At 38.9% G+C, this 22,323-nt stretch overlaps 2 protein-coding genes and 3 non-coding genes across 7 annotated transcripts in view; 2 read left to right on the forward strand and 3 right to left on the reverse strand.

Moving 5' to 3' along the window:
• rap1gap2b (RAP1 GTPase activating protein 2b) overlaps nt 1-4,244 on the reverse strand; it is a 61,198-nt gene extending 56,954 nt beyond the window's left edge. The window contains exon 1 of one of the 2 annotated variants that reach the window (XM_067424779.1): nt 3,970-4,244. In XM_067424779.1, the coding sequence (XP_067280880.1) occupies nt 3,970-4,013 (44 nt within the window). In that variant the 5' untranslated portion in view covers nt 4,014-4,244. The remainder of the gene's footprint in view (nt 1-3,969) is intronic. The other variant, XM_067424778.1, reaches the window with a different exon arrangement.
• A 1,090-nt stretch (nt 4,245-5,334) lies between these two features.
• trnas-uga (transfer RNA serine (anticodon UGA)) lies at nt 5,335-5,416 on the reverse strand. Its single transcript has one exon. It is a non-coding gene; the product is annotated as a tRNA-Ser (tRNA).
• Nucleotides 5,417-6,272: 856 nt separating this feature from the next.
• On the forward strand, nt 6,273-6,344 carry trnaa-cgc (transfer RNA alanine (anticodon CGC)). The gene has a single exon. It is a non-coding gene; the product is annotated as a tRNA-Ala (tRNA).
• Nucleotides 6,345-8,250: 1,906 nt separating this feature from the next.
• trnav-uac (transfer RNA valine (anticodon UAC)) lies at nt 8,251-8,323 on the reverse strand. The gene has a single exon. It is a non-coding gene; the product is annotated as a tRNA-Val (tRNA).
• A 398-nt stretch (nt 8,324-8,721) lies between these two features.
• st6gal1 (ST6 beta-galactosamide alpha-2,6-sialyltranferase 1) overlaps nt 8,722-22,323 on the forward strand; it is a 39,955-nt gene continuing 26,353 nt past the window's right edge. Inside the window, exons 1-2 of one of the 2 annotated variants that reach the window (XM_067424770.1) lie at nt 8,722-9,053; nt 10,237-10,299. In XM_067424770.1, the coding sequence (XP_067280871.1) occupies nt 9,042-9,053; nt 10,237-10,299 (75 nt within the window). In that variant the 5' untranslated portion in view covers nt 8,722-9,041. The remainder of the gene's footprint in view (nt 9,054-10,236; nt 10,300-22,323) is intronic. The other variant, XM_067424771.1, reaches the window with a different exon arrangement.

Below are 22,323 nucleotides of genomic sequence, written 5' to 3' on the forward strand. Positions count from 1 at the left end.
CGTACACAGGCTGCTCAGTAGAAAGTCAGCATCTCTTACGATTTATGTGTGACCATCAGTTTGTGTAAGGGGACTGTTGAGGTGTCACTATTAAACGTGTGGTGTGATGGTAATGGGTGTGGTGGGGATGTGGGTAATTCTGAGAGAGGAAGGGTGTGGATGTGCATACATGCGACAACATTTCCCACAGCAAAAAGCTGACACACATTAAGTTCTCATTTGTTTGCAAACCTAGTAATTTAGTACATTATATGAAATATGGTGAGCTGAGATTACATTATGACACGATTTGAAATCATTATTGGTGTACATCAATATATTTGCATTTTACAAATCATACAACACGGGTAGCACTGTTGCTTCACAGCCAGAAGGCAATAATTCTAAACTGAGCAACTAATTTGCAGCCTAACACTAAGACAAAATATAACCTTCAGCATAATGCAAAGCCTAAATCTAACCCTCAGCCTAATGCTAAGGCAAAACCTAACCTTCAGCCTAATGCTAAATGAGCCTAAACTTCAGCCTAACATAACTCTTAGTTCAGCACTAAGGCTAAATAAACCTAATCCTCAGCCTAACACTAAGCCAAAACCTAACTAGCAATCTTAAACTATGGCTCAGTTTCACAGACGGGGCTTAGATTAAGCTAGGATTAGGCCTAATTTCAATTAGGGAATTTAAGTATATTTTTTAACCATGCCTTAGAAAAAAAAACATTACTGGTGCATCCTGGGACAAAACAATAGCAGTGACATCCTGTACGAAACAAAAATACAGTGCCTTGTGAAAGTATTCGCCCCCCCTTGAACTTTGCGACCTTTTGCCACATTTCAGGCTTCAAATATAAAGATATGAAACTGTAATTTTTTGTGAAGAATCAACAACAAGTGGGACACAATCATGAAGTGGAACAAAATGTATTGGATATTTCAAACTTTTTTAACAAATCAAAACTTGAACAATTGGGCGTGCAAAATTATTCGGCCCCCTTAAGTTAATACTTCGTAGCGCCACCTTTTGCAGCGATTACAGCTGTAAGTCGCTTGGGGTATGTCTCTATAAGTTTTGCACATCGAGAAACTGAAATTTTTGCCCATTCCTCTTTGCAGAACAGCTCGAGCTCAGTGAGGTTGGATGGAGAGCGTTTGTGAACAGCAGTTTTCAGTTCTTTCCACAGATTCTCGATGAAATGGCTGTCTTCTTGCCACTCTTCCAGAAAGGCCAGATTTGTGCAGTATACAACTGATTGTTGTCCTATGGACAGAGTCTCCCAAATAAGCTGTAGATCTCTGCAGTTCATCCAGAATGATCATGGGTCTCTTGGCTGCATCTCTGATCAGTCTTCTCCTTGTATGAGCTGAAAATTTAGAGGGACGGCCAGGTCTTGGTAGATTTGCAGTTTCTGATACTCCTTCCATTTCAATATTATCGCTTGCTCAGTGCTCCTTGGGATGTTTAAAGCTTGGGAAATCTTTTTTTATCCAAATCCAGCGTTAAACTTCTCCACAACAGTATCTCGGACCTGCCTGGTGCGTTCCTTGTTCTTCATGATGCTCTCAGCGCTTTAAACGGACCTCTGAGACTATCACAGTGCAGGTGCATTTATACGGAGACTTGATTACACACAGGTGGATTCTATTTATCATCATTAGTCATTTAGGTCAACATTGGATCATTCAGAGATCCTCACTGAACTTACACACTGAAAGTAAAGGGGCCAAATAATTTTGCACGCCCAATTTTTCAGTTTTTGATTTGTTAAAAAAGTTTGAAATATTTAATAAATTTCATTCTACTTCATGATTGTGTCCCACTTGTTGTTGATTCTTCACAAAAATACAGTTTTATATCTTTATGTTTGAAGCCTGAAACGTGGCAAAATGCCACAAAGTTCAAGGGGGCCGAATAATTTCGCAAGGCACTGTATATTGCAGTATATTGGAAAATATAATGAAATATATTCACATATATGGGCTTTAATATTTATATTTTTCAATATATTGCAATATATTGAAAGCAAGCATAAATTTGTATATTTTGCAATATATTACATGAATATATATTATACCATGTATTTACAATATATTACACATTTCAAGTAATATATTGATAAATATATTTTCCTTTCGTATGGGATATTTTAAGATACGTCAGTGCAAGTTACTTTCAGTTAAAACAGCTCAAACTTGCATTTTACTCTAGGACTAGGCTTAAGCCTAAAAGTGTAAACTCTCGGGTTAATGCTAAGGCTAAACAAAAATTAAGCTGAGAAAAAGTCCCATTCTCGGCCTAACACTAAACTAAAATCTTACATTGAGACAATTTTTTTGGTATAAAAACCCTATGCTTATTGATGCTTAACAAAGTCTAAACCTAACTCTATAGGCTCAACTCTAAGGCTAAACCTAACCCTCAGCCTATCGCCAAGGCTAAATAAACACAATCCACAGCTTAATGTAAAACTGAACACAAAAGCCTCAGTCTATTTCTAAGACAAAACCAACAATCAACATAAAGCTAAGTCTACATCTAAATGTAGACCCAAGCCTAAATCTAAGAGCTCAAGCCCCTTTTGAATGCTGTCACACTGTAGTGAATACATCAAACCACAAAAATGGCCAAATGGCATTAAAAACAGTTAAAAATAGCCTTGAAAGGAAACTTCAGGTAGAGATGACATAATGTAGAAGAGGAGCCAGAGAGAGAAAGTAAAAACAAGAGTTCTGAAAGCTGTAAAAGCCTCAGTGGAGAGCTGAAGCTGTAGCATCATAAATAAAGCATTCACTTGCTCTGACCCCTCATAACCATCGCCTTCATATTCACTGTTTCCCACAGACACACACACATATTTGTTTTTGTGACATATGGGGACATTCCATAGACGTAATGGTTTTTAAACTGTACAAACCGTATTTTCTATCCCCTTACAAACCGTATTTTCTATCCCCTTACACTGCTCCTGCCCCTAAACCTACCCATCACAGGAAACATTCAGCATTTTTACTTTCTAAAAAAAAAAAAAAGAATCCTGTATGATTTATAAGCATTTTGAAAAGTGGGGACATGGCCAATGTCCTCATATTTCACCCTCTCCTTGTAATACCTGTGTCATACCCATGTCATTATACACATTTGTGTCCTCATATGTCACAAAAACATGCCTCCCCCCCCCCACACACACACCTATAAGGATAAACATCCACCAACAAAACAAAAATCACACACTCGAACTATTCAACCACACCACACTACAAGGTTTCAAGAGGGAAATGAGAAAGGAAATGAGAAATGCTTTCAATCAGGGCTACAGTGAGAAACAATGTTAATGTGCACTCTTATGCATCCATGACTGCTTATAAATGATTTAGCATTATGAAAAATATTCAGCACCTTAATCAGAGCATCATATACATAGATGACAGCTCAGCTGGTCTCTGAATTGTATATTTGTCCATACAATGTTCAGGTTTTGGACCCCATTGACTTTCATTGTATGGACAAGAAAAAAAAGTTGATATGAAATAAAGGTGAGATTTCAGACTGATGTGTCTCTATTGCAACTTTTAAAAAGTCAGAGTCAGTAGGAGTGAAGAACAGTGAGAAAACTGACACTTGAACAAGAACAATAGGCAATGCCCTTTGATACATTTCCATACATGCAGCTATTACTATCAACTATTACGACACTCCTAATATCTTCTTAAGATTTGTAATGTCACGTAGATCTTGCACAAATCAATGTTGTGATATTTTCAACTGTAAATTACAGCACATTCAACTTATAAATCAGCGTAAATCCGTCATGTGATAGTGCAAATGAATGCAGATTAAAAACAGCCCATGCAAGCATGCTGACAACCATAAATAAACACCAGTGAGCACATCACGGACCCACTCACACACAGGACATCTGGCAGACATTTCTGCACAGCTGACAGCTGATGCTGTTCCACATGAGCAACATACCATCCAAATCCACCGAAGGATACGCTCCTCTTCCTCCTCAGCATGGTCCCTCTTTATTCGCCTAACTCCAATTCGTCTTCCTCGCCCTCCACACACTCTCTCTCTCTCTCTCTTGTGCCTCAGTATCTCACAATCACTCTTTCTGTGTCCTCACACTCTCGTGTGCATCTCTCTCTCTCTCTCTTTGAAATGATTTCATTCTCCACCCTCTTTCTCACCCTTTATGCATGTGTATGTGTGTGACAGTTTGGGGTTCTCGCACCTGCTGTGTCACTCCCTCTCACTTACGCACACAACTCCACACGTTAAGAGTAGAAGAAAGGGTGGTGGAGGAAGAGGAGAGAGAGGAGTGGCTGAAAGCTATTTTTTTTACATCTCATTCTCTCTAGAGACCCTCTGTGCCTTCTGTCTGCTGGAAATATAAAACATGAGATATGGCTGTCTGATAAGGCCATGTAAAGTGAAAGTGATTTTAAAAATAATACAATAGAACTTTATCATATCATGTCTTGCTTGCATTTTAATCTTGTTAGCATGTCTTTACCATTTTTATGTCGCCTGCAACCCAGCAAACTCAATTATGCATCTTGTTCTAAATTAATAATAGGATATTAGATTGCATAGAGAAGGACTGTACATTTTGATAAATCTACTCTGCATTTGTTCTCACAATACAACATTATCATACAAAGACTGGCAGTGATGTAATAATTGGCTCTAAGCTGTGGCCAGCAAGAAAGCAGCAATTGTGCCTAGATTTGCACTAATACGAATTACCTTAGCGCCACCTCCTGGCAAGATTAATTAAGGTCAACGCATCTTAAAAGTTGAGACTTTCTGGAGATAATTTAAGACTTTTCATTAATTTGGTTGAAAATAATGTACCCATTATGATCCCTAAAAAAACAACAACAAACAAACAACAACAACTGCGGTTCGGGGATAAATTTTTAAATCGTCTTGGCATAAAAATGTTTGCCTTTTAAAATAATATTCGCCTAATTTTTCAAAGCGGAAGTAGATGTGCGAGACTTCCGATTTATCAGCCACTAGAGGGAAATAACGAAATAACGAGAACAATATACCAAAGTGCAGTAAACTGTCAAACTGAAACTTGCGCTATAAACCAGCGAGTTTATAATTAAGACAATACATTAAAACAATATGGTAAGAACACCAGTTTGCAATATCAATCAGCATAACGAGTTGTTTTGTACAGTTAAAAATAACTGGAAGCGAATGACACCGGAAGCCAGGGACATTAAAATTACAAATGGCCGCGTCCGCTCTTGCCTGAAAAATAAAGTAGACACACAATGGAGTATAATGGATATGTAGGTCCAATGGAAAATATAAAGGATAATTCGCTGCGAGCAGGGTTCGAACCTGCGCGGGGAGACCCCATTGGATTTCAAGTCCAACGCCTTAACCACTCGGCCATCGCAGCTCAACGCTCACCGCAATCTTGTAGTAAACAAGATGATAGCACAGCCGCATGATATTTAACGTTACTTAGTTGCCACCTCTTAAATCCTGTTAAATCCCAATTATTTATTTATGTCATGCATTCGTGAAAAATAAATACTGCAAATGGACAAACTTTCTACAGTTTTATACGAGGTGCATTTTAATAAACCCAGAAGTTAAATTTCTCCATTCATTTACACATAAGTATGACTAGTAAACGCCGCTAGATGGCGCCGTCGTACGTATTTGAAATATTAGCTTTCTAAAAAAAATTGTTTACTCTTGCTGCTTTACCAATCAAGAATATCTTCGACCAATGCGTCCAGGGGCCTATTGCACAAAACTAGGATAAGGGATTAAGCCAGGATATCTTGTTGAACTTGTCATCTGTATACAACTTTTAGTAAACCGCTGTCGTGTAAACGTACCCTGAAGACACACACACTCACACCAAGAACGAGAAACTATAACGAAAGATAACTGTATATTAGCGGATACATTGAGCCAGGATCAACAAGATATCCCGGCTTAAGCCCTTTATCTAGTTTTGTGCAATAGGCTTCTGTGGTAAATCATAATGAGTCTGTTTAGTTATTTATTTTGCTGTAGCCTACTCGTTATTTGGCTTGAGAGCGCGTCACGACAAATGCGTGAAAGTAGACACAGTTGAAGAGGAACCCCTTTTGTATTTTAATGTTCAGCATTAGCAGTGTTTCCCAGTAAAAGTTCCGTTTTGTTGCTCTTTCTATGTGTTGCATAAAATACATTTACCAAGAGATGACCGTCTTGAGTTTGTGGAACATTTTACCAAAGTCAGCTGACTTCCTACGTCACGTGGGGATGTAGCTCAGTGGTAGAGCGCATGCTTCGCATGTATGAGGTCCCGGGTTCAATCCCCGGCATCTCCACTTTTTTTATTATTATTTTTTTTATTAAGACGTTTAAAAAAGTCTTTTTTTCTACTAGTCACTACAATACAATATTATTTTCTTCTTAACATCATATTTAGGTGGTATTAATAACATTATTACATATGGTAGGCCTATATTTAAATAAAGAAACTCATAGAGGAGGACTGCACATTTTGATAAATCTACTCTGCATTTGTTCTCACAATACAACATTATCATACTAAGACTTGGCAGTGCCAACGCATAATGAAAAATTCGATTAGATGTATGTTTCATGTCTGTGTCCATGAGCTATCACAAACACTTTTTTTAAACTGCAAGCAAAATAAGCAAAATATTTCCTTGGCGAACCACAGCCAGTTAGCCAAGCCTTTCGATCGAACCAACCTCGGGAAAAGCTTCTCTTGTAGGTTTTCATCTTTTCTTGCGCCTATTACCTTCTGGCTGGTCTGGTCCGAGTTCTTTTACAAGGAGTTGTTCTAGGCTACTAATGTTCCTCTTTCGTAGCAATTTAACTTAATTTGGGGTTAGTTCAACTCCTAGGTTGGAGGGGAGTGGTTATGCTAGTGATGGCGAGTCGACTCCAAAAGAGTCGATTCCTCGACTCTGAATAGCCCCAGAGTCGGGGTCGACTCCAGTACAGGAACCGACTCTCGGTGTCGACTCTGTTGCTGTGTCCGAAATCGCTCGTTTACTGATTGTTAACTGAATCTCTCATGTAAAGTGCATGGCAGTTGAGTGCACTATAAGCAAGGAGTGAGTGAAGAGAGCCGCGGCCCGCAAGGTAATGCACTGACGAAGGCCTAAGAGAGCTGCGCGGGAAAATTTACCGCACACATTTATTTGAATGCTTACTTTAGAAATGGAAAACAATCACAGCGACTTTAGTGTGGGATTATAGGCTTCCTCCATGATAGCTTTAGTTTAATTGATTGTGTATATTATTGCAATAAATATAGATTTGACGTCATTAAACTAACCATAAATTATAAAAATTTGGACATCAAGAAGAAACGCATCAATAGTGTGCATTTTTTAATGTATGGGCTAATATCTTTAACTCACCTTTTAAGACAATAATCATGTGCGTTTAGCGCCATCACTCGATCTTTTTTCGTGACTTTTCCTATGTAAAATTATAGATACAGAAACATGATAGCCACTAAACTCATCGCTAAATTGGATTAATTTGGACGGCCACGCTAAAAGTTTGCAGTTTTAATAAGAGGATTTTAGGACCTTGTGTCAGGGGGAAATACTTTAATGTAACAACAGCTGAACAGCATTTTTTTCTGATTTCTTACCCTGTTTTGATGTGAAGTAAATGGAGTCGAGGAGTCCATTCCATAGACTCCCATAGTGGCAGTCAGGAATCGGAGTCGACTCCAAAAAAACTGGAATCGAACACCCTAGGTTATGCATTTTAAACCGCAAGCCGTCAAACTGACATCACCTGAGAAGCAACGCCGTTTCCAGACCGGAAGTAATTTTTCAGATTTTGTCTGAAAGATGTCTACGGCAAACATTTTTTTCTTCTTCTGTATATTAACTTGCACAGATTAATTGTTCAACCTAAGACCTGTAATATGTGCTAACAAAGTAAGATCGATTTTGATTTCATGAGGACTTTAACATTGGCTAAATTGCTCAAAGCTGCAAAACATATAGCCTAAATAGAAACATTTGATGCTCTCTAGAGTGCAGACACCAAATATTTTCAATCAATATATTCTACTATTAAGGAGAAACTGATTCTAGACCAGCCATAAAATGTCATGTCTCAAGTCCATGACCAGGGGAAGCATTAACCAGTCTTAAATACGCTCCTCCTATGAGCAAAACCAAGTATTTACGTTTGTTCATTAAAAAGACATATACGTGGACCAACTCCCCCCTAAAATTATGGTTCCACTGGGGCTCGAACCCAGGACCTTCTGCGTGTAAAGCAGACGTGATAACCGCTACACTATGGAACCAGTGTGACCAAACTATCCAACCACGTTACACTTGAACAAAAAAATTGAACACAATTTGTAAACCGTAAATTCACTTGAGATTGAATTAACATGTAAATAAATCACGATATTACACCGACATGAAGGCAAATACTGGAGTGTTTTCAAAACACTATAATTGCAATATTATGGGCCTGACAGCTTTGAATGTAGACGGAGAAAGGGTCAAATTCACGTTACGTTAAGAGGTTGAAAACGCGTGAAATCATATTTTTTTTTGCATTTCATTTTTTTATTTTATAACGCAATGCAATGTGTACATTTGCGCCTTTTTCATGTAAGAAGTTCATATACAATTATCAATTGGAGAAAAAAACCCGCAGAATCCGCTGCATTCACAGCCGCAGTCGCATGCCATAAGGCACAGACCGCTATCGTCCGCTAGAGACATCACATCGACGCACCAGATCCGAGTCTGTCCATATTATTATGCAGTATATATCCTAAACATGGCGGGATATCATCATGCCTCAGCTCGAAAAGATCTATATTTAGATGTCATATTGTTGTAGAGCATATCTTCGAAAGGCAAAGGGGAAAAATTGTTGTCGTGATTTAGGTCATACAATATAGATTTCTTGTATGCATAATCTGTATGCATAAAATGTCTACCAAAATGACAAGACCGGGCACTGGAGAAAACTGATTGTACTAACCAAAAGGAAAGCATCGGGAAAATATGGGATACAAGGTAGGCGAGCATATCATATCGTCTCATCCACGCAGCATCATTTCTTTACACCTTTTTCCAATGTCTCAGTGCATTTAGAATTTAAAATAACATTTTGGTGCCGTTTAATAATTAAATGTTCGGTGCCTGCATTTGAAAATCAACTAAAAAATAAATCCGAATGCCATCACGCACAGAAAAGATGCCGGAGATATTATTTCGGTTTTTATAGCCTATATTTAAGGCTCCGCGTTATGTAAAACGGAATGCGTTTGCAATAATCAGGCCTATGCATAGCTTATTCAATCGGGTTGTATATATATCCTATTCAAACTTATGATTGCCAGAGTGTCTGATTATTTGTACACAATTAGTTTGTAGCCAGTTTTGCCTTGATCTTTTATAAGTAAATACATTTTACCATAACAATACAAACACAAAACAATCATAACAGCGTAGGTCACTTCCTGAGTAAACATTTTAACATTATATTCATTTATCAGTAAATTCACATACAATGTGTCCCCATTAGGCTGACAACATATCCGTCTATCTGTCTGTTTTTTGCTCTTATATATTTATTAAAGTGGTATGAAGTGGAACATTTCCAGAATTCTTAGTACAAAACTCCAACTAATCACACATGTAACAAAGCTATAGGCAGTCTTTAAAAACCTTATCTCCTGCTTTAATTTAAGTTAAGAAATCTCTTTACCACAAACTTCCACTTTCATTTTTATCAGTAAATTCACATACAATGTGTCCCCATTAGGCTGACAACATATCTGTCTATCTGTCTGTTTTTTGCTCTTATATATTTATTAAAGTGGTATGAAGTGGAACATTTCCAGAATTCTTAGTACAAAACTCCAACTAATCACACATGTAACAAAGCTATAGGCAGTCTTTAAAAACCTTATCTCCTGCTTTAATTTAAGTTAAGAAATCTCTTTACCACAAACTTCCACTTTCATTTTTTCCCAAACCACAGGAATGTTATATGAAAACATCTGATTTAAATCAACTTGGTCAAAGCTAAACAATGTTTGAAACAATACATGTTTCAAATCACCCTTGTTCCTGAATTAAATGTTACAGTAGTACAGGCTACAGTTGTCACATTATAAGAAACACAAATTGATGAAATTAATGTAAAATCCCATGTTTGTAATTAATAGTTTTATGTGATGTTACACCCTTATAGGAACGACAACTTGGAGGGCAAAACAAGGCTTTCCTCCATCGGCCGCCCGTTATTTTTTACCAGGTTTGTACTAATGTAATAATATTAAATATAAACCTTATTGATGATGCATACTATGTACTGGCAAGCAGATGAGCCCAGATTATAAACGCAATGCCATTTCTTGTTAAGCGTTTTTCCATAGAAAACCAGCATTACATTTGTTCATATTCTGGGCCTGTCTGCTCGCCTTTATGCAGTTCAACTGATGTTTTGCCCCTACAGGTCTCTGTGCCATGTCTCATGACTAGAAACTGTGAATATGGGTATATTTCTTCATTTCGGTCAATACAATATAATTCTGATATAGATATGAACTATATAAAAGCCTCAGAAAATCTGCCAAAAAGCCCATAACAGATGTATGTACCTACAAACCTCTGAAAAATTAATTTGCCACGTTTATGAAACCTGAAATGTTTACATAATATGTGTGTACAGTGTATAATTAATTACATATAAATACGCAAACATACATGTATATATTTAAGAATTTTTCTTAATATTTATATATAAAATATTTATATTTATATATATATAAATTATATAAATGTATCCGGTTGTCACACGGCTGTGCTTCCGGGTCCAAACACTCTATCTCATACCACAAGAAAAACAACAATTGGTGCTAATATACACACACAATGTGGTGTAATACAAAAAAAAACTATAATCATAACCTTTATCTCCATACCAAAATTCCAGATGGCCAGACAGTGAATAATCTTTTATAAATTGTTAAAATAGTAAAATAGTAATGTCTGTGACGCTGTGAGCACAGACACTGTTGTGTAGACTGTAAGTATTTAAAAGGTTTACATTTTTTAAATGTTTGATGTTAATGATATGAATAAATAGTGCTCATGAATGGCCGTCGATGGCATTCTCAAGTGAAATGAGGATTGGACCCAGAAACAGCGTTCTTTATGTCACAACTTAACAAGCAGATACAGTATACAGTGAGGAAAATAAGTATTTGAACACCCTGCTATTTTGCAAGTTCTCCCACTTGGAAATCATGAAGGGGTCTGAAATTGTCATTGTAGGTGCATGTCCACTGTGAGAGACATAATCTAAATAGAAAAATCCAGAAATCACAGTGTATGACTTTTTAACTATTGATTTTTATGTTACAGCTGCAAATAAGTATTTAAACACCTGTCTATCAGCTAGAATTCTGACCCTCAAAGACCTGTTAGTCTGCCTTTAAAATGTCCACCACCACTCCATTTATTATCCTAAATTAGATGCACCTGTTTGAGGTCGTTAGCTGCATAAAGACACCACACTAGAGACAAAAGCCCCGTTTCCACCACAGGAACTTTACCCAGGAACTAGGAACTTTGGGTGGTACTTCGTGTGTTTAGACCGCAGGAACCAGGGTATAAATGAAGTTCCGGGTAAATATTTCCCCCTCCAAACGGCCCTGCTCGCGAGGTAGTACTTTTTCAAAGTTCAGGAACTTTCGAGGGCGGGACTTGGGCGCTGAACATGCTGATTGGTTGAGCTCACGCAGCATTTTAGTTCAACCGGCATTTTTAAAAGTCTTTTGCGAGGTTCGTTCTGCGTTCAGTAAATATCAGTCTTGCTCTCTGTCTGGTGGCGCGCGGTCGTCTCAGCCATCTCACGTTCAATGTCCGTAATAGCTGATAATAATATACATTGTCATTTTAAATCTAGCTTTACAAGCTTTCTGAATATGCTGCATGCTGCTGAATCTGCATATTAGTGCTCTTTTCTATCGTTGTTAATTACCTCTTTAGTAAACCTATACATAACCAGCAAAAGCAGCACAGCTTGAATCTCTTCCATACTCGTTATTAATTTTTTTTCACCATGTAAACGACCTGACCGATTACTTTTAAGTGTGTGTCCTTACATGACGTGACGGCGCGCGCCACGCTCATGTTGACAAGAGAGGAAAGTACATTTTTCTGAGGGGTAAACTTTTTATTTCGTAAGTTATGAAGATAATGTTGGAGTAATGACACAGCGTATATTGCCCCAGGCAGTTTTTACTTTAACTGCGCCTGACAGAAGATTTTTTTTTCTGAGATGATTATTACACTTTATAACAAATAGCTATAAATAATACTGTATTAGTCCTGGTGGCCGTTAAGAGTTGCTATGGCTACAGTTAACACATTCAGCTGCTGGAGAAAACAGCGTTGACATTTTTGGTGCGGCAGACAAACTGCAAGTGACAAAATGATTGCGATTGAAAGTCATCACATGTAAACACCAGATCGGTTTAGATAACGTCTCATGTAAACAGTTCACTAAATCTTTCAATCGGTACACTTAAAAATGATTACTGTCCTTCACTGATTTGGAGGAGCAGTCGCGCGCAGTCCTACATCACCGGACTTAATTTGCCTAATCTTCTCGGAACTTTATCACGGTCGAAACGCAGACAGCTGCAGGTCTGGGGGGGAGAAAAGTTCCTGTAAAAAAGTTCCTGGTACAAATTTATCCGGGTAATTTTGGTGGAAACGGGGCTAAAATTGTACACCTCCACAAGGCTGGAAAGGGCTACGGGGAAATTGCCAAGCAGCTTGTTGAAAAAAAGGTCCACTGTTGGAGCAATCATTAGAAAATGGAAGAAGCTAAACATGACTGTCAATCTCCCTTGGACTGGGGCTCCATGCAAGATCTCACCTCATGGGGTCTCAATGATTCTAAGAAAGGTGAGAAATCAGCCCAGAACTACACAGGAGGAGCTGGTCAATGACCTGAAAAGAGCTGGGACCACCGTTTCCAAGGTTACTGTTGGTAATACACTAAGATGTCATGGTTTGAAATCATGCATGGCACAGAAGGTTCCCCTGCTTAAACCAGCACATGTCCAGGCCCGTCTTAAGTTTGCCAGTGACCATTTGGATGATCCAGAGGAGTCATGGGAGAAAGTCATGTGGTCAGATGAGACTAAAATAAAACTTTTTGGTCATAATTCCACTAAACGCACATGGGACAGGGCGACTGCACTATATTAAGGAGAGGATGACCGGGCCATGTATTGAGAGATTTGGGGGAACAACCTCCTTCCCTCAGTTAGAGCATTGAAGATGGGTCGAGGCTGGGTCTTCCAACATGACAATGACCTGAAGCACACAGCCAGGATAACCAAGGTGCAGCTCTGTAAGAAGCATATCAAGGTTCTGGCGTGGCCTAGCCAGTCTCCAGTCCTAAACCCAATAGAGAATCTTTGGAGGGAGCTCAAACTCGTGTTTCTCAGTGACAGGCCAGAAACCTGACTGATCTAGAGAAGATCTGTGTGGAGGAGTGGGCCAAAATCCCACCTGCAGTGTGTGCACACCTGGTGAAAAACTACAAGAAACGTTTGACCTCTGTAATTGCAAACAAAGGCTGCTGTACCAAATAATAACATTTGTTTTTTTTTATCTGGTGTTCAAATACTTATTTGCAGCTGTATAAATAAATAGTCTGGATTTTTTTTTAGATTATGTCTCTCACAGTGGACTAGTGTTGCACGATATACCGGTACTAGAAAAGTATTGCGATACCCTGCTATTACAAACGGTACGATATGGACTTTTATTAGTACCGGTACTTTAAGGAGGACAGCGCCTATATGAGCTGCATTTCTAAATGTGCGTGGATGTGTGACAGCAGGTGTCAGGACGTGTGTGCAGAGCTCTGCTTCCACCGTTCACTAAACATTGGAAGTAGTAGAAGAGTTAAATATACGCGCAGCGCATAATAAAGAAAGTATCAGAAATATGTGTGCATGAGAAAAAAAAGCGCAGTGCGCCGCAGGACGTGCTCGCGCTGCTGGACTCTGACTTGCAGCACGAGCACACATTTTCAGACAACAAACATGCGATCGCAATTCAGTTCTTTCGCGGATTATTATTTGGGTTTGAATGGTCAAACGTATGTAAAAATGCATGGTCTGGGGAGTATTCAGGTAAACACAGTCGGATATGTCTTTAGTGAGCGTATACAGCTGAGGTAATTAGATCAGTGCAGGTTAGGGTTGCCACCTTCAATACAGAAAAATAAGGGACGGCTGTCGCGGCGGTGGCCACACCCCTTGGGGCCACGATGACCACAGTCCCGATGGTGTGCCAGTGCAGTGGTGGTATATCATAACTTAAAATGTTTTCATGATTTGTATATACCAATGGACATTATAATAGGATATCTGCTATTGAAATCAGTGTGAACAGATGTGTCAGTATAATACACAGCTATGACAATGAAAAACAAACTCAGCTGCTGTAACCTAGACGGGAATAGGATAAGAAATTGCTAATTAACTCGAGTAATTTTACTGTTGTGAACAAAGATTTTGACTAAAAAATGTGTCATTGTTTGCAGTAACACCATCCAAACAGTGAAACCACACCTAAATAACTGTAAATGATATAATATCTACAATCATTTCTTATTTTAATAAAACACTTAACAACATTTTTTATTTTTGTTAAGTAAAACTAATTTTACTTAAGTTATACTAACTATTTAAGTTAAGTAAATATATTTATGTATTATTCCGTTTTTATATAGTCTATGGTTAATTCTATAGTATTGGATGATGCAATTATTTAAATTTGTTAAGCATAACAAATAGTTGTTTATTTTATTCCTAAAAGGTCCTATTTTGATTAAATATGTATATATATATATATATATATATATATATATATATATATATATATATATATATATATATATATATATATATATATATATCATATCTCTTATTAAAGTAATGTGTCTGACTGTACAACTTAACCTTAATAAACAAGTCATACCATAACATCATTAATGTAGCCTACATTATTTCTTATAGGCAGCATATGAAATCTAACGTTATCAATCAAAAAATTATTTTGATATAGGGTATTTGGACCTGCCTCCGCCATCGTTTCAAATGGATTCTGCCCATATAGAAAAGAACCGGCGAGGCGGGGTCCCCTCCTCTTCTGACTCTGATTGGCCGTGATTCACGGCCCGTGAACCTGAAACAAACCAATCAAACAAACCAACGACGGCAGCGACCCAATTAGGGGCAGAATAGGACGTGTCTTTACACAATGCGGGTGGACCTATGTAAAATACGGGACAAATCGCGTCCCGTTTTGCTTTGATATGGGACGCGTAATTTTTCCTGAAAATACGGGACGATTCCGTATTTCACGGGACGGGTGGCAACCCTAGTGCAGGTCTTAAGCCAGACCTAATATTCTGTGATTAATGTTAAGCAAACTATGAAAAATAGAAAACCACCACATGCTTGGCTAAATAACTAAAATATATTTATTAAGAATCAGTGTATAGTTAAATTATAGAGTGAAGACTAAGTAGTTTTACTGTTTTTTTACAAACAGTTTAATAAGAAGATACTTTATAAACATAGTGCCTAACGCGTTCACGGACAGGCGCCATCTTGGAAAACAGTCTCGACTCATCGAGCCACGAGCGCTGTGCTAAGCGATGAACTGTGACTTGGAATCTCATATGGTCCGTTGTTTCCGGAAGAAAGCACTGAACACGACAGATAAAATAAATAAATAAAAATAAAAATGTCTATGTTATTACATTTCACAAACTTAATTCCTATCGACCAGCTCACTTAGAACAGCGCTCGTGGATCGATTCGTCGAGACTGTTTTCCAAGATGGTGCCTGTCCGTGAACGCGTAATGCACTATGTTTATAAAGTATCTTCTTATTAAACTGTTTGTACTCTTACAAAGTTCTCAATGCTTCGGTTTGCATGTAGGGACCCTCATTATGCTACCGGGTTAATGTGAGGCTATTTTGAGCCTTGTTAGTGGTATTAACTAGCGATTTCATTTTACCACTCTGTGCCCCATAGACTAGCATTATAAGCTAATCTGTTTTTAAAGATAAAACTCTTTACATTCGATTTTCATGAAAACGCATCCCAGAGAACGATCTACTCAGTAACCATCTGTTAACTACCCCTAGGTTCATTTCTCACGGGAGTTGTCCTTTAATAGCGCAGTATTTCTTTTAGTAGCACATTATCTAAAGTCTTTCCAAAAGAAAAAAAAACTAAACTAAAAGCACATTATGTGAATTATTGTAACAAAATAGACAGCTCCTGGTCCAACAGGTGCATTAGAGCTTCAGTTAGCATCAAGCTATAACACAATTTAAAAGATTAATATTACACCTTCACTCTATATTTCACTTTAGACCACTATTGAGTGTTTGTATTAGTTTCCTGTCGCAATATAATGGGGATATCATTCATAAGGTGATGTTAAAACATGTTATATTTATCATTTTATATGGAGCTAAACGCTACACATGTTAGCAGTCATAATGTAAACATCAATTATTGATATAAAATAGGCAAAATCACATAAAAAAAAATCAGACAAAAAACTTATTCCATAGTTATCGTGTTTTTATTAGCTTCTTAGTTCACGCATAGAAATGTAGAATAGGCTTAGTTCTTCACAGAGCCAGAATAAGGAAGTCTCCACACAGGAGAGTGTGTCATGCGGAGGGCAGTATTGATGTCAGATTATTGACACCTCAGTGAGCAAATGAACGACTGATGACTCATATCTGACGCATATCATAAAGAGGAGACACGGAGAGAGCTATGTGTCTCAATTTTTTCAGATCACATAATTCAGTGAGAAATGAACAGAAATGGTGTTCTGTATGACAAAATATTTTGCAAACGTGATAATATATCAATATTTCTCCAAATATGAGCACTTTTGAACTAAGAGCTAAACTGAAAGCTGTTCTTTGCCAGTTGTGCAAACACAACTGAGCCAGTACAGACGAGAAAGAGTTAATGTGCGTGTGATATTCCATTCAAAATATCGTTCATAACAGATTGATTATAATGCACTCCTGACATAAATTAAGAAATTAATGTCACTGCAACCCAGTTTTATCATAAACAGTGTTCAAATATCGAAGCTGGAGTCTTTAATCTGACTGAGTTTGTCCAGATAAAGTAAGAGTGGGATGTTTTAACGAGCAGTGAATGTTGAACAATATTAATCTGGGGCCGTCTGCGATCTTTGAAAGGCATGGGGTTAAATAACCCAGAGTCGATAATGTCGGGCTGTTCGCATTTGAGCTGAAGCTGAAGAGAATGAACACCAGCCGAAATAGGGGCATCGCTTTGCTAGCTGGTTATTAAACTCAACCAAACGTCGTCCTATATGAGATTATTTAGATATAGACAACATAATCAAGTATTAAGCAACTAATCTTACAACTTGCACCTGTGGAAAAGGACGCGGATGCGCAGATGAACTTGACCGCGCTCTGACTCTCGTTGTGGATTTCCTTTAACAGCGCTCATACACGGGGAACTAAAGCACGGAGAATATAACATTATATGACAATCGTGTTCTCATTGTAATGCTGTGTATGTGACAGATTGCTGCCGCACATCTTGCGCTGTATTTCATGATCATTCACAGTGCTTGAGGCATCACTACGCTCAGTGCACAGTGCTTTATTTTGCGGTCTGGGAGGCGTGCTGTCTAACGCTAACCAATCAGACCTCAGTTACCGTCCAAAATGCCGCAATAACCAATCCAAGAAATATACAAATATATTTTTTAAAGTCAGGTTGATCATCGTTTTCATGATCGATCGTTGCTGTCACGTTCGAGTACTTGACAGCTGTTGCCCATCCCTATTATTGACCAGCCCTATATGAATGATATTTATCCAGGAGTTTTACCAAAAGGTGTGACAAAGATAAGTTTTTTTTAGTTTGCTGCTTAAACAGAAAATGTTCTCACTGTACCTTATGACTGAATCGTGGTTCCCGAGGTTGATAGAGCCAGAGACAAACAAGACTGGAGGTGTCTGGTAGAAGGGAACAGGAACCAGAGTAAGACCCAGAGCAGATCCAGGACAAAAGCCCATGGTAAAACAGATAAAGCAAGGAGCCAGGATGGAACTAGGTGCCTGACCGACAGAGGTGATGATGTGAAAGATGGACTAAGACAAAGACCCAAGGTGACACAGAAGACCTGGAGGGCGAAGAAAGGGGTGCAGGCAAGTTGAAGATGTGGGTTTGGCAGACCAGACAAAACCAGTATGACTGAGGACAATGGCAGAACTGGAGGGAAGGGGGAGCCTTGCGGAGCCAGAGGATTGGCAGGTCGAGGCAAAGCTTGAGATCCGGAAGTCTGAAACGGGGCCAAAAAGATGATAAACCAAGGCAGAGGATAAAGGAGTCTTGCAAAGCGTGAGGGATTTCACACCATTATGGAGCCGGGTGATCATGGAGTCAAGGTGGAGTCAATGGTTTGAAAGGCAGAGATAGAGAAGGAGACTAGGGAGGACCATCCACGAAAAAGACTTGGAGCTGGGCAGAAACTTTGGCGACAAAGGAGACCTGGAGCTGGGAGGAACCAATGGTGATGAAGAAGACTTGGAGCTGGGCAGAACCAGTAGCGATGAAGGTGAATGGAAAGGGCCAACGGAGACTGGAGAGTGGAGACACTACATCAACCAGATCATATACAATAATTTCTTGGGGATCGAGGAATGATGCAGAGTAACAGGTCTTAAATAACATGGAATGGCAATCAACAGAACAAGGAAGGTGTTTTTTCTAATCAGAAACCATAGTAACAAACAGGTGGAGATGAGACTGATTAATGAAGCCAATCAGGATAGGGGAATGATAAGGAGGCCATGATGGATATAGGCCAATGGGCAAATTTGGCCAGGAGTACACACCTACTCTTTTCTGAAGGACATCCTGGGATTATTAATGACCACAGAGTCAAGACCTTGGTTTAATATATCATCCGAGGGACGGTGCTTGTTACAGTATAGTGTCTCCATCACTATACGGGGGCGTCCACACAGACCACACAGACACATTTCTACTCCATTAATGACCTAGCTTGACGTGGTCATACTCAATTCTAGTCAAAATGAGTCTGAAACTGCTCCATTGGGCTGTGATTATGGGGCGTGTTTCAACTGAACCACGAAAGAATGTTATGTGATATATAGACCCATGAATGCGAATTTTAGCAGGCAACCTTGCCAAAATAACACACATTTTAAAAAAATGCTATTTTTTTCAGGAGAACCCGCCGAGAAGCTATTGTTTTGGGCTAGTAGTTAGCGCGTTTTGTTGTAAAAACTTGGCATTTAAGGATATACAGAGTACTTACCAACAGGATCATCATTTCAGAGATAAATAGTGAAGGTGAATGCATATACAAACAAGCTCTCCATTTAGGATTTAAAAAAATATAATCCAAGCGCCTTTGGTGACGTGCATGATTACGTTACTGTTGATCATCTGTCCATCATCATCTTAAGCCCACCCTGATGATTTCATTGGTCTGAACAGTTTCTGTTCGGGCATGATCACTCCTCTATGGATCAAGTCCAGACCGAACCGCCTGCGCTCAAATGTTGTGGGCGGGGCTAAGTTCGGCTGGCATTCAGGCTATTATTGACCCAGTTTAAATACAGATTCATCTTCCCAGCGCTGAAGTACCCCTTTAAGTATTAGCCATTTTGAACTCCTCCTCAACTGCAAATGGCAAATGACACTGGTCGTTTAAATCTAACCACAGCCGAATTTAAAGGGTGTGTTTTTGTTGGTTGCAAGGCATGATTCATAAATGCTTTTTGCATTTTAAATCCTACCCAGAGTGCCTTGGAGTACCATTTTTGTACTGAAAGGAATTTCCCTTATTCAAAAAGCACCAGTTTGTATTAATTAATCAGCACTCTTTACACATAATTGCTCTCTTCCTTTTTTGGCCTTGTCTGCGATAGCATCTAGAACAGGGGTCTCAAACTCGCGACCCACAGGATAATATTTTGTGGCCCCCTACTAGACATCAAAGTTTAGTGTTAGTGCGGCCCGCGCATTGTTCTGAAAATTATCTTTTTGCGGAGTCGTTGCATGTGCCGCGCTTACCACGCTTCTGCCTCACTTCGTGTGTGTGTGTGTGTGAGAGAGAGATAACTCAGCCCTCCCTCTTGCAATATAATTGGTTGGCACTGCTCGATTGACAGGAACAGAGGCTGATCAGACAGTCGAAACGAATGTGGTCTAACAGCTCTCAGGTGGCCAATCAAATCAAAGTAGGCAGGGTTTACCTTCTCATGCAGTTTTCTCTCACACACACAATGCCGTTGTGTACTATTCTTTTCAGTGAAATCCCAAAACCAAATGCACACACACAAATGCACACAAAATGAGTCCATGCTTCTGGTAGAAATATCCAGAGATGCTTCAGCTACATCCAGAACAGCGCTGCCATCCAGTCCTGTAGTCCTTATGAGAGTCCGTAAATATGATCACATAACTCCTATCCTACACTCACTGCACTGGCTCCCTGTTTCATCCCGGATCGACTAGAAAAATTCTCCTGCTCACACATAAATGTATCACTGGACACGCACTTCCGTATCTACAGGAACTCATCAGTCTGAAATCCTCCACCTGCACCCTCAGATCATCATCAGGCCACCTGCTTTTTCAAGTTCCCACCACCAGGCTTCGTACCATGGGAGATTGAGCTTTCTGCACGGCTGCACCGCGGCTTTGGAACCGCCTTCCCAGTGAGCTGAGAGCAGTACAGAGCGGAGAGTTTAAAGCTGAACAGAAGACTTTTCTGTTCAAAAAGGGGTTTATGTGTTGATTGTTTGTATTTTTCTTTATTTTTTACTTTTTATTCATTTTTGTTATTTTTTCCCTTTTTCCATTGTTGCACTTTGAGATTCTTTGAAATTAAAAGTGCATTATAAATTTAATTTATTATTATTATTATTATTATTCATAGATGAACATTTTCATGAAGAAGAAAACAATATGAGAGCGGATTAGAACTCGGAACCTTCTACTATTAGACCACCCTTCAGGCCAAAACACAACATGACAACATCAACATCAGTTGAGTCAGTTGAGGACTGCAACAACAACTTTAAAATGAAATGAACATAATTTCTTAATGTCTAGTGACATATCAGGGCCATTTAATGATTAATTGAAATACATTTCTTACATACAATTCTTTTAAGCATATAATTAAGCTCTGTTTAACTTTAGCGTTCAAGGTTTGTGAAGACTACAGCATGCAGTGGTATTTTACATTTGATTACTATATTAAATTGTTTTTGCAAAAATAGTTTCATGGCCAATAAAAAAATATTTATGGCTGGTACATTTTCCCAAGTCACTGGCCATTGGCAGGTGAGGCAAAAAGTTGGCCTTGTGTCACATCTTTGTTGTGGCATTGTTTCAAGTCATTATTGTTACCCTTACAAGCATTACTTTTTCCTTGTCATGTGATTCCTGTCCCATCATGTGATCATCTCATGTCAACAACTCACAGGGTGCTTCTCAATATCCCTCCTCGTTTCCTCGCTCCTCCATCCTCCATCCTATGACCCGGATACTGATGGAGCTCAGCCATCTTGTAGGAGATCTCAATTCTCTAATTGCACCACGAGGAGGCGAGGATTGAGGAGGGTTCCTGAGGAGTCGTGAGCGAGGATACATTGGAGTATTCTTTGCGGAAGTGTTTTATCGACTAAACGTCACACACGCATTAATTCTCCTCCCCCTTCACAATGTTATGTTTACATGTACAAGACACTAATGTATGTAAAATAACAACAACTGACAGTTGCAGAATTATATCAAAGCACAAGAAAATCTTCTTTTGGCTGTTCCCTTCAGGGGTCGCCACAGTGAATCATCTGCCTCCATCTAGTCCTATCCTCTGTATCCTCTTCTCTCAGACCGACAACCTTCATGTCCTCCTTCACTACATCCATAAACCTCCTCTTTGGTCTTCCTCTTGACCTCCTGCCTGGCAGCTCTAACCTCAGCATCCTTTTACCAATATATTCACTCTTCCTCCTCTATACATGTCCAAACCATCTCAACCTGGCCTCTCTAACTTTGTTTCCAAAACATCTCAGATGTGCTGTCCCTCTGATGTACTCATTCCTGATCTTATCCATCCTCATCACTCCCAAAGAGAACCTCAACATCTTCAGCTCTGCTACTTCGAGCTCTTCCTCCTGTCTT

This window comes from Pseudorasbora parva, chromosome 18 (assembly GCF_024679245.1).
Source record: "Pseudorasbora parva isolate DD20220531a chromosome 18, ASM2467924v1, whole genome shotgun sequence".
NCBI lineage: Eukaryota > Metazoa > Chordata > Actinopteri > Cypriniformes > Gobionidae > Pseudorasbora > Pseudorasbora parva.